The sequence below is a fragment of the Salvelinus alpinus genome, chromosome 9 (assembly GCF_045679555.1).
Source record: "Salvelinus alpinus chromosome 9, SLU_Salpinus.1, whole genome shotgun sequence".
Classification (NCBI taxonomy): Eukaryota; Metazoa; Chordata; class Actinopteri; order Salmoniformes; family Salmonidae; genus Salvelinus; species Salvelinus alpinus.
The window spans coordinates 27,744,533-27,757,775 of NC_092094.1; the positions used below are offsets into that span (position 1 = coordinate 27,744,533).

General features: G+C 43.7%; 1 protein-coding gene across 7 annotated transcripts in view; it reads right to left on the reverse strand.

Annotated features, from left to right (window-relative positions):
• Window positions 1-663: 663 nt before the first annotated feature.
• LOC139584592 (ras association domain-containing protein 7-like) overlaps window positions 664-13,243 on the reverse strand; it is a 73,267-nt gene continuing 60,687 nt past the window's right edge. For all 7 annotated transcript variants that reach the window (XM_071416626.1, XM_071416624.1, XM_071416622.1 and 4 more), the window contains one exon: window positions 664-1,002. In XM_071416626.1, the coding sequence (XP_071272727.1) occupies window positions 971-1,002 (32 nt within the window). In that variant the 3' untranslated portion in view covers window positions 664-970. The remainder of the gene's footprint in view (window positions 1,003-13,243) is intronic.

Below are 13,243 nucleotides of genomic sequence, written 5' to 3' on the forward strand. Positions count from 1 at the left end.
TGGAATAAACTGACGATAGCAAAGATTCCATCTTTGACGACGCCACATAAATGGAATAGGTACTAGCTAGCTTGATAGTTAATGTTTGCTTTAGTTTGCGCGCTAGCTCTGCAAATTCAGCTAGTGTGTGAACCCTGCCAACATAAAATAAATAAATAACATTGCTATGGATTGACTGGATTAACCTCACGTCAGTTACGTACATGTGCCTTTCGGACAGTAGATACGAACCCTCTATTACCTTGCCAGCTAAAGAACTGGCAGTGGATCAAACCATCGTGAGGCAAAGGGCGGGGGGGGAGGCCGCAATCTTTTGAAACTTAAAAACGCTCTATTAAGTGTCTATAATCAGCACAAGTGCTTTCATTGCGTATTATTAATATTATTGAAATTACATAGTTATGTTTACAGTGATATATTGGGGGGGACATATCATATTTTTCTCAAGATGGGGGGGTCGTGTCCCCCCCGTCCCCCCTGGGATTTCCGCCTATGGCACTAGCATGTGAAATATTCAGAGTTGGACATTCCCAACAGTGGCCCATCCTTGCCATATCTTATTGCATCACTTAACCAGGCCTGTAGATGCAAGTATATATTATGCAACTATGATGTGGTCTTGGGGAGGATTTAACAGTTTCATTCAATCAAAACAACAGGAAGTTTATCTAACACAGTGCACAATCTTTTATTATATTTAAATACACAAACAAAGTAATAATTCTCTAGGTAAAGGTTTTCCTAAATCATTTTACATTTCATACATATGTACTTTGCAGTGTACAGTAGCAAAATGCTATAAATATATTTATGTGCTAGTATATACACAGTATGTATATAGTATATGTGGTAATCTGGATGATAATAATAATAACAGACAGTAGGTATAAAGACAGACAGGGGTTAAATAGAATGTGTTGGTGACATTAAGTAAACAGTGAACAACTCCTTGGCCCTGCCGTTCCTTGTTTTATCTCCATGACGACTCTCTGGATGTCACGACTGCAAGACACACAAAAATAAATTGGGATGATGTCTCCCTTCATTTGGTTTCGAAAACACTTTTCTTGAAAACAATTTTCTTGTTAAGGTGGAGCGAGAGCTTGGTAGATAGAGATTGTAAATCATGCCCTGGGAGTGGGCAGAAGTTGGCCCTAACCACTGATTCAGGGTCAGTTCTTATTTAACCACCTAATGGATTGGATTAGGGGAATCTGATCAAGGATCTGTGGTGAGGCAACTTCTACTTCAAGCATGCTACCTCTATTTCCCCACTAAAGCCAGAGAAACCGCCGAAATACCCCAGCAACCAGGAGGGAGCACACACACACACACACACACACACACACACACAAATAAACCCAACATCACACATCACACATGGCCATGTTTCAAAACTTCTGAAATGCATTGTTCCATTCTCTGTCCTTAGAAGTAATGACTAATATGAAATATCAGAACAAATGTGAAGGATGCATATTTTAAGTATTCAAACAGGGCCCATGACCACACACAGAAGAGAGAAGGGACTGTGCAATACATCTTACAGCACTCTAAGGTCAGGCTCTCTCTTTCTCTTTGGAAGTCAAAGGTCACCAACATACAAGGCAATATGGAAGTAATCCCCCAAACAGAGACAGAAAAAGGCTCTCTTCTCTGGTACAACCAAACACAATTGTATTTTACACTACAGTCGTAAGCAGCACAAATTTGTATTTTTTCCCAATAAAATGTCTGCATTTAAACGAGGCCCACTCTTTTATACAGAAATAGAGTGGTGACAGTGTAACAGTGTGTTTCTGTTGTGTGTGGAGAACAGGCCTGTGGTTCTGCAGGTGGACAGACACCCTGCGTCACTGGACTGACTGGGGGGGAACATACTGGGGGGGAAATCAGGAACAACTCATAGCTGCACTACCCGCCTGGGTGTCACAGTCCAGCTGGAGTTGAGCGAGCAGTAGGAGGCAGAGATACTGTTAGTCCACAACACAGAGAGAGAGACTGACAGAAACAGAGAGACTGACAAAAACAGAGTGTGAGAGACTGACAGAAACAGAGAGACTGACAGAAACAGAGAGAGAGAGACTGACAGAAACAGAGAAAGACTGACAAAAACAGAGTGAGAGAGACTGACAGAAACAGAGAGAGAGAGACTGACAGAAACAGACAGACTGACAGAAACAGAAAGAGAGAGACTGACAGAAACAGAGAGAGAGAGACTGACAGAAACAGAGAGAGAGAGACTGACAGAAACAGAGAGAGAGAGAGACTGACATAAACAGAGAGAGACTGACAGAAACAGAGAGAGAGAGACTGACAGAAACAGAGAGAGAGAGAGACTGTCAGAAACAGAGAGAGAGAGAGACTGGCAGAAACAGAGAGAGAGACTGACAGAAACAGAGAGAGAGACTGACAGAAACAGAGAGTGAGAGACTGACAGAAACAGAGAGAGAGAGACTGACAGAAACAGAGAAAGAGAGAGACTGGCAGAAACAGAGAAAGAGAGAGACTGACAGAAACAGGGAGAGAGAAAGACTGACAGAAACAGGGAGAGAGAAAGACTGACAGAAACAGAGAGAGAGAGACTGACAGAAACAGAGAGAGAGATAGACTGACAGAAACAGAGAGAGAGATAGACTGACAGAAACAGAGAGAGAGATAGACTGACAGAAACAGAGAGAGAGAGAGACTGGCAGAAACAGAGAGAGAGAGAGACTGGCAGAAACAGAGAGAGAGAGAGACTGACAGAAACAGAGAGAGAGATAGACTGACAGAAACAGAGAGAGATAGACTGACAGAAACAGAGAGAGAGATAGACTGACAGAAACAGAGAGAGATAGACTGACAGAAACAGAGAAAGAGAGAGACTGACAGAAACAGAGAGAGATATACTGACAGAAACAGAGAGAGAGATACTGACAGAAACAGAGAGAGATACTGACAGAAACAGAGAGAGAGATACTGACAGAAACAGAGACTGGCAGAAACAGAGAGAGAGATACTGACAGAAACAGAGAGAGAGATACTGACAGAAACAGAGACTGGCAGAAACAGAGAGAGACTGACAGAAACAGAGAAAGACTGGCAGAAACAGAGAGAGACTGACAGAAACAGAGAGAGAGAGACTGACAGAAACAGAGAGACTGACAGAAACAGAGAGGGAGAGACTGACAGAAACAGAGAGGGAGAGACTGACAGAAACAGAGAGAGAGATACTGACAGAAACAGAGACTGGCAGAAACAGAGACTGACAGAAACAGAGAGAGAGAGACTGACAGAAACAGAGAGAGAGAGACTGACAGAAACAGAGAGACTGACAGAAACAGAGAGACTGACAGAAACAGAGAGAGAGATACTGACAGAAACAGAGCGAGAGATACTGACAGAAACAGAGAAAGAGATACTGACAGAAAAAGAGAGAGATATACTGACAGAAACAGAGAGAGAGATACTGACAGAAACAGAGAGAGATACTGACAGAAACAGAGACTGACAGAAACAGAGAGAGAGAGACTGACAGAAACAGAGAGAGAGACTGACAGAAACAGAGAGAGAGAGACCGACAGAAACAGAGAGAGAGAGACTGACAGAAACAGAGAGAGAGACTGACAGAAACAGAGAGACTGACAGAAACAGAGAGAGATACTGACAGAAACAGAGAGAGAGACTGACAGAAACAGAGAGAGAGACTGACAGAAACAGAGAGACTGACAGAAACAGAGAGAGAGATACTGACAGAAACAGAGAGAGAGATACTGACAGAAACAGAGAGAGAGATACTGACAGAAACAGAGAGAGAGATACTGACAGAAACAGAGAGAGAGATACTGACAGAAACAGAGACTGGCAGAAACAGAGAGAGACTGGCAGAAACAGAGAGAGAGACTGACAGAAACAGAGAGAGAGAGACTGACAGAAACAGATAAAGACTGGCAGAAACAGAGAGAGACTGGCAGAAACAGAGAGAGAGACTGACAGAAACAGAGAGAGAGAGAAACTGACAGAAACAGAGAGAGAGAGACTGACAGAAACAGAGAGAGAGATACTGACAGAAACAGAGAGAGATACTGACAGAAACAGAGAGAGAGATACTGACAGAAACAGAGACTGGCAGAAACAGAGAGAGAGATACTGACAGAAAGAGAGAGAGAGATACTGACAGAAACAGAGACTGGCAGAAACAGAGAGAGACTGGCAGAAACAGAGAGAGAGACTGACAGAAACAGAGAGAGAGAGACTGACAGAAACAGATAAAGACTGGCAGAAACAGAGAGAGACTGGCAGAAACAGAGAGAGAGACTGACAGAAACAGAGAGAGAGAGAAACTGACAGAAACAGAGAGAGAGAAACTGACAGAAACAGAGAGAGAGATACTGACAGAAACAGAGAGAGATACTGACAGAAACAGAGAGAGAGATACTGACAGAAACAGAGACTGGCAGAAACAGAGAGAGAGATACTGACAGAAAGAGAGAGAGAGATACTGACAGAAACAGAGACTGGCAGAAACAGAGAGAGACTGACAGAAACAGAGAAAGACTGGCAGAAACAGAGAGAGACTGACAGAAACAGAGAGAGAGAGACTGACAGAAACAGAGAGAGAGAGACTGACAGAAACAGAGAGAGAGACTGACAGAAACAGAGAGACTGACAGAAACAGAGAGAGAGACTGACAGAAACAGAGAGGGAGAGACTGACAGAAACAGAGAGAGAGATACTGACAGAAACACAGAGAGAGATACTGACAGAAACACAGAGAGAGAGATACTGACAGAAACAGAGAGAGAGATACTGACAGAAACAGAGACTGGCAGAAACAGAGAGACTGACAGAAACAGAGAGAGGGAGACTGACAGAAACAGATAAAGACTGGCAGAAACAGAGAGAAACTGACAGAAACAGAGACTGGCAGAAACAGAGACTGGCAGAAACAGAGGTAGAGAGACTGACAGAAACAGAGAGAGAGAGACTGACAGAAACAGAGAGAGAGAGACTGACAGAAACAGAGAGACTGACAGAAACAGAGAGACTGACATAAACAGAGAGAGAGAGACTGACATAAACAGAGAGAGAGATACTGACAGAAACAGAGAAAGAGATACTGACTGAAACAGAGAGAGATATACTGACAGAAACAGAGAGAGAGAGAAACTGACAGAAACAGAGAGAGAGAGACTGACAGAAACAGAGAGAGAGATACTGACAGAAACAGAGAGAGATACTGACAGAAACAGAGAGAGAGATACTGACAGAAACAGAGACTGGCAGAAACAGAGAGAGAGATACTGACAGAAACAGAGAGAGAGATACTGACAGAAACAGAGAGAGAGATACTGACAGAAACAGAGACTGGCAGAAACAGAGAGAGACTGACAGAAACAGAGAAAGACTGGCAGAAACAGAGAGAGACTGACAGAAACAGAGAGAGAGAGACTGACAGAAACAGAGAGAGAGAGACTGACAGAAACAGAGAGAGAGACTGACAGAAACAGAGAGACTGACAGAAACAGAGAGAGAGAGACTGACAGAAACAGAGAGAGAGATACTGACAGAAACAGAGACTGGCAGAAACAGAGACTGGCAGAAACAGAGGGAGAGAGACTGACAGAAACAGAGAGAGAGAGACTGACAGAAACAGAGAGAGAGAGACTGACAGAAACAGAGAGACTGACATAAACAGAGAGAGAGAGACTGACATAAACAGAGAGAGAGATACTGACAGAAACAGAGAAAGAGATACTGACAGAAACAGAGAGAGATATACTGACAGAAACAGAGAGAGAGATACTGACAGAAACAGAGAGAGATACTGACAGAAACAGAGACTGGCAGAAACAGAGAGAGAGAGACCGACAGAAACAGAGAGAGAGAGACTGACAGAAACAGAGAGAGAGACTGACAGAAACAGAGAGACTGACAGAAACAGAGAGAGAGATACTGACAGAAACAGAGAGACTGACAGAAACAGAGAGAGAGACTGACAGAAACAGAGAGACTGACAGAAACAGAGAGAGAGATACTGACAGAAACAGAGAGAGAGATACTGACAGAAACAGAGAGAGAGATACTGACAGAAACAGAGAGAGAGATACTGACAGAAACAGAGAGAGAGATAATGACAGAAACACAGAGAGAGATACTGACAGAAACAGAGAGAGAGATACTGACAGAAACAGAGAGAGAGATACTGACAGAAACACAGAGAGAGAGATACTGACAGAAACAGAGAGAGAGAGACTGACAGAAACAGAGAGAGAGACTGACAGAAACAGAGAGACTGACAGAAACAGAGAGAGAGATACTGACAGAAACAGAGAGAGAGACTGACAGAAACAGAGAGACTGACAGAAACAGAGAGAGAGATACTGACTGAAACAGAGAGAGAGATACTGACAGAAACAGAGAGAGAGATACTGACAGAAACAGAGAGAGAGATACTGACAGAAACAGAGAGAGAGAGACTGACAGAAACAGAGAAAGACTGACAAAAACAGAGTGAGAGAGACTGACAGAAACAGAGAGAGAGAGACTGACAGAAACAGACAGACTGACAGAAACAGAAAGAGAGAGACTGACAGAAACAGAGAGAGAGAGACTGACAGAAACAGAGAGAGAGAGACTGACAGAAACAGAGAGAGAGAGAGACTGACATAAACAGAGAGAGACTGACAGAAACAGAGAGAGAGAGAGACTGGCAGAAACAGAGAGAGAGAGAGACTGGCAGAAACAGAGAGAGAGACTGACAGAAACAGAGAGAGAGACTGACAGAAACAGAGAGTGAGAGACTGACAGAAACAGAGAGAGAGAGACTGACAGAAACAGAGAAAGAGAGAGACTGGCAGAAACAGAGAAAGAGAGAGACTGACAGAAACAGGGAGAGAGAAAGACTGACAGAAACAGGGAGAGAGAAAGACTGACAGAAACAGAGAGAGAGAGACTGACAGAAACAGAGAGAGAGATAGACTGACAGAAACAGAGAGAGAGATAGACTGACAGAAACAGAGAGAGAGATAGACTGACAGAAACAGAGAGAGAGAGAGACTGGCAGAAACAGAGAGAGAGAGAGACTGGCAGAAACAGAGAGAGAGAGAGACTGACAGAAACAGAGAGAGAGATAGACTGACAGAAACAGAGAGAGAGATAGACTGACAGAAACAGAGAGAGATAGACTGACAGAAACAGAGAGAGAGAGAGACTGACAGAAACAGAGAGAGATATACTGACAGAAACAGAGAGAGAGATACTGACAGAAACAGAGAGAGATACTGACAGAAACAGAGAGAGAGATACTGACAGAAACAGAGACTGGCAGAAACAGAGAGAGAGATACTGACAGAAACAGAGAGAGAGATACTGACAGAAACAGAGACTGGCAGAAACAGAGAGAGACTGACAGAAACAGAGAAAGACTGGCAGAAACAGAGAGAGACTGACAGAAACAGAGAGAGAGAGACTGACAGAAACAGAGAGACTGACAGAAACAGAGAGGGAGAGACTGACAGAAACAGAGAGGGAGAGACTGACAGAAACAGAGAGAGAGATACTGACAGAAACAGAGACTGGCAGAAACAGAGACTGACAGAAACAGAGAGAGAGAGACTGACAGAAACAGAGAGAGAGAGACTGACAGAAACAGAGAGACTGACAGAAACAGAGAGACTGACAGAAACAGAGAGAGATATACTGACAGAAACAGAGAGAGAGATACTGACAGAAACAGAGACTGACAGAAACAGAGAGAGAGAGACTGACAGAAACAGAGAGAGAGAGTGACAGAAACAGAGAGAGAGAGACCGACAGAAACAGAGAGAGAGAGACTGACAGAAACAGAGAGAGAGACTGACAGAAACAGAGAGACTGACAGAAACAGAGAGAGATACTGACAGAAACAGAGAGAGAGACTGACAGAAACAGAGAGAGAGACTGACAGAAACAGAGAGACTGACAGAAACAGAGAGAGAGATACTGACAGAAACAGAGAGAGAGATACTGACAGAAACAGAGAGAGAGATACTGACAGAAACAGAGAGAGAGATACTGACAGAAACAGAGAGAGAGATACTGACAGAAACAGAGAGAGAGATACTGACAGAAACAGAGACTGGCAGAAACAGAGAGAGACTGGCAGAAACAGAGAGAGAGACTGACAGAAACAGAGAGAGAGAGACTGACAGAAACAGATAAAGACTGGCAGAAACAGAGAGAGACTGGCAGAAACAGAGAGAGAGACTGACAGAAACAGAGAGAGAGAGAAACTGACAGAAACAGAGAGAGAGAGACTGACAGAAACAGAGAGAGAGATACTGACAGAAACAGAGAGAGATACTGACAGAAACAGAGAGAGAGATACTGACAGAAACAGAGACTGGCAGAAACAGAGAGAGAGATACTGACAGAAACAGAGAGAGAGATACTGACAGAAACAGAGAGAGAGATACTGACAGAAACAGAGACTGGCAGAAACAGAGAGAGACTGACAGAAACAGAGAAAGACTGGCAGAAACAGAGAGAGACTGACAGAAACAGAGAGAGAGAGACTGACAGAAACAGAGAGATAGAGACTGACAGAAACAGAGAGAGAGACTGACAGAAACAGAGAGACTGACAGAAACAGAGAGAGAGAGACTGACAGAAACAGAGAGGGAGAGACTGACAGAAACAGAGAGAGAGATACTGACAGAAACAGAGACTGGCAGAAACAGAGACTGGCAGAAACAGAGGGAGAGAGACTGACAGAAACAGAGAGAGAGAGACTGACAGAAACAGAGAGAGAGAGACTGACAGAAACAGAGAGACTGACAGAAACAGAGAGACTGACATAAACAGAGAGAGAGAGACTGACATAAACAGAGAGAGAGATACTGACAGAAACAGAGAAAGAGATACTGACTGAAACAGAGAGAGATATACTGACAGAAACAGAGAGAGAGAGAAACTGACAGAAACAGAGAGAGAGAGACTGACAGAAACAGAGAGAGAGATACTGACAGAAACAGAGAGAGATACTGACAGAAACAGAGAGAGAGATACTGACAGAAACAGAGACTGGCAGAAACAGAGAGAGAGATACTGACAGAAACAGAGAGAGAGATACTGACAGAAACAGAGAGAGAGATACTGACAGAAACAGAGAGAGAGATACTGACAGAAACACAGAGAGAGAGATACTGACAGAAACAGAGAGAGAGATACTGACAGAAACAGAGACTGGCAGAAACAGAGAGACTGACAGAAACAGAGAGAGGGAGACTGACAGAAACAGATAAAGACTGGCAGAAACAGAGAGAAACTGACAGAAACAGAGACTGGCAGAAACAGAGACTGGCAGAAACAGAGGGAGAGAGACTGACAGAAACAGAGAGAGAGAGACTGACAGAAACAGAGAGAGAGAGACTGACAGAAACAGAGAGACTGACAGAAACAGAGAGACTGACATAAACAGAGAGAGAGAGACTGACATAAACAGAGAGAGAGATACTGACAGAAACAGAGAAAGAGATACTGACTGAAACAGAGAGAGATATACTGACAGAAACAGAGAGAGAGAGAAACTGACAGAAACAGAGAGAGAGAGACTGACAGAAACAGAGAGAGAGATACTGACAGAAACAGAGAGAGATACTGACAGAAACAGAGAGAGAGATACTGACAGAAACAGAGACTGGCAGAAACAGAGAGAGAGATACTGACAGAAACAGAGAGAGAGATACTGACAGAAACAGAGAGAGAGATACTGACAGAAACAGAGACTGGCAGAAACAGAGAGAGACTGACAGAAACAGAGAAAGACTGGCAGAAACAGAGAGAGACTGACAGAAACAGAGAGAGAGAGACTGACAGAAACAGAGAGAGAGAGACTGACAGAAACAGAGAGAGAGACTGACAGAAACAGAGAGACTGACAGAAACAGAGAGAGAGAGACTGACAGAAACAGAGAGGGAGAGACTGACAGAAACAGAGAGAGAGATACTGACAGAAACAGAGACTGGCAGAAACAGAGACTGGCAGAAACAGAGGGAGAGAGACTGACAGAAACAGAGAGAGAGAGACTGACAGAAACAGAGAGAGAGAGACTGACAGAAACAGAGAGACTGACAGAAACAGAGAGACTGACATAAACAGAGAGAGAGAGACTGACATAAACAGAGAGAGAGATACTGACAGAAACAGAGAAAGAGATACTGACAGAAACAGAGAGAGATATACTGACAGAAACAGAGAGAGAGATACTGACAGAAACAGAGAGAGATACTGACAGAAACAGAGACTGGCAGAAACAGAGAGAGAGAGACCGACAGAAACAGAGAGAGAGAGACTGACAGAAACAGAGAGAGAGACTGACAGAAACAGAGAGACTGACAGAAACAGAGAGAGAGATACTGACAGAAACAGAGAGACTGACAGAAACAGAGAGAGAGACTGACAGAAACAGAGAGACTGACAGAAACAGAGAGAGAGATACTGACAGAAACAGAGAGAGAGATACTGACAGAAACAGAGAGAGAGATACTGACAGAAACAGAGAGAGAGATACTGACAGAAACAGAGAGAGAGATAATGACAGAAACACACAGAGAGATACTGACAGAAACAGAGAGAGAGATACTGACAGAAACAGAGAGAGAGATACTGACAGAAACACAGAGAGAGAGATACTGACAGAAACAGAGAGAGAGAGACTGACAGAAACAGAGAGAGAGACTGACAGAAACAGAGAGACTGACAGAAACAGAGAGAGAGATACTGACAGAAACAGAGAGAGAGACTGACAGAAACAGAGAGACTGACAGAAACAGAGAGAGAGATACTGACTGAAACAGAGAGAGAGATACTGACAGAAACAGAGAGAGAGATACTGACAGAAACAGAGAGAGAGATACTGACAGAAACAGAGAGAGAGAGACTGACAGAAACAGAGAAAGACTGACAAAAACAGAGTGAGAGAGACTGACAGAAACAGAGAGAGAGAGACTGACAGAAACAGACAGACTGACAGAAACAGAAAGAGAGAGACTGACAGAAACAGAGAGAGAGAGACTGACAGAAACAGAGAGAGAGAGACTGACAGAAACAGAGAGAGAGAGAGACTGACATAAACAGAGAGAGACTGACAGAAACAGAGAGAGAGAGAGACTGGCAGAAACAGAGAGAGAGAGAGACTGGCAGAAACAGAGAGAGAGACTGACAGAAACAGAGAGAGAGACTGACAGAAACAGAGAGTGAGAGACTGACAGAAACAGAGAGAGAGAGACTGACAGAAACAGAGAAAGAGAGAGACTGGCAGAAACAGAGAAAGAGAGAGACTGACAGAAACAGGGAGAGAGAAAGACTGACAGAAACAGGGAGAGAGAAAGACTGACAGAAACAGAGAGAGAGAGACTGACAGAAACAGAGAGAGAGATAGACTGACAGAAACAGAGAGAGAGATAGACTGACAGAAACAGAGAGAGAGATAGACTGACAGAAACAGAGAGAGAGAGAGACTGGCAGAAACAGAGAGAGAGAGAGACTGGCAGAAACAGAGAGAGAGAGAGACTGACAGAAACAGAGAGAGAGATAGACTGACAGAAACAGAGAGAGATAGACTGACAGAAACAGAGAGAGAGATAGACTGACAGAAACAGAGAGAGATAGACTGACAGAAACAGAGAGAGAGAGAGACTGACAGAAACAGAGAGAGATATACTGACAGAAACAGAGAGAGAGATACTGACAGAAACAGAGAGAGATACTGACAGAAACAGAGAGAGAGATACTGACAGAAACAGAGACTGGCAGAAACAGAGAGAGAGATACTGACAGAAACAGAGAGAGAGATACTGACAGAAACAGAGACTGGCAGAAACAGAGAGAGACTGACAGAAACAGAGAAAGACTGGCAGAAACAGAGAGAGACTGACAGAAACAGAGAGAGAGAGACTGACAGAAACAGAGAGACTGACAGAAACAGAGAGGGAGAGACTGACAGAAACAGAGAGGGAGAGACTGACAGAAACAGAGAGAGAGATACTGACAGAAACAGAGACTGGCAGAAACAGAGACTGACAGAAACAGAGAGAGAGAGACTGACAGAAACAGAGAGAGAGAGACTGACAGAAACAGAGAGACTGACAGAAACAGAGAGACTGACAGAAACAGAGAGAGAGATACTGACAGAAACAGAGAGAGAGATACTGACAGAAACAGAGAAAGAGATACTGACAGAAAAAGAGAGAGATATACTGACAGAAACAGAGAGAGAGATACTGACAGAAACAGAGAGAGATACTGACAGAAACAGAGACTGACAGAAACAGAGAGAGAGAGACTGACAGAAACAGAGAGAGAGACTGACAGAAACAGAGAGAGAGAGACCGACAGAAACAGAGAGAGAGAGACTGATAGAAACAGAGAGAGAGACTGACAGAAACAGAGAGACTGACAGAAACAGAGAGAGATACTGACAGAAACAGAGAGAGAGACTGACAGAAACAGAGAGAGAGACTGACAGAAACAGAGAGACTGACAGAAACAGAGAGAGAGATACTGACAGAAACAGAGAGAGAGATACTGACAGAAACAGAGAGAGAGATACTGACAGAAACAGAGAGAGAGATACTGACAGAAACAGAGAGAGAGATACTGACAGAAACAGAGAGAGAGATACTGACAGAAACAGAGAGAGAGATACTGACAGAAACAGAGACTGGCAGAAACAGAGAGAGACTGGCAGAAACAGAGAGAGAGACTGACAGAAACAGAGAGAGAGAGACTGACAGAAACAGATAAAGACTGGCAGAAACAGAGAGAGACTGGCAGAAACAGAGAGAGAGACTGACAGAAACAGAGAGAGAGAGAAACTGACAGAAACAGAGAGAGAGAGACTGACAGAAACAGAGAGAGAGATACTGACAGAAACAGAGAGAGATACTGACAGAAACAGAGAGAGAGATACTGACAGAAACAGAGACTGGCAGAAACAGAGAGAGAGATACTGACAGAAACAGAGAGAGAGATACTGACAGAAACAGAGAGAGAGATACTGACAGAAACAGAGACTGGCAGAAACAGAGAGAGACTGACAGAAACAGAGAAAGACTGGCAGAAACAGAGAGAGACTGACAGAAACAGAGAGAGAGAGACTGACAGAAACAGAGAGAGAGAGACTGACAGAAACAGAGAGAGAGACTGACAGAAACAGAGAGACTGACAGAAACAGAGAGAGAGAGACTGACAGAAACAGAGAGGGAGAGACTGACAGAAA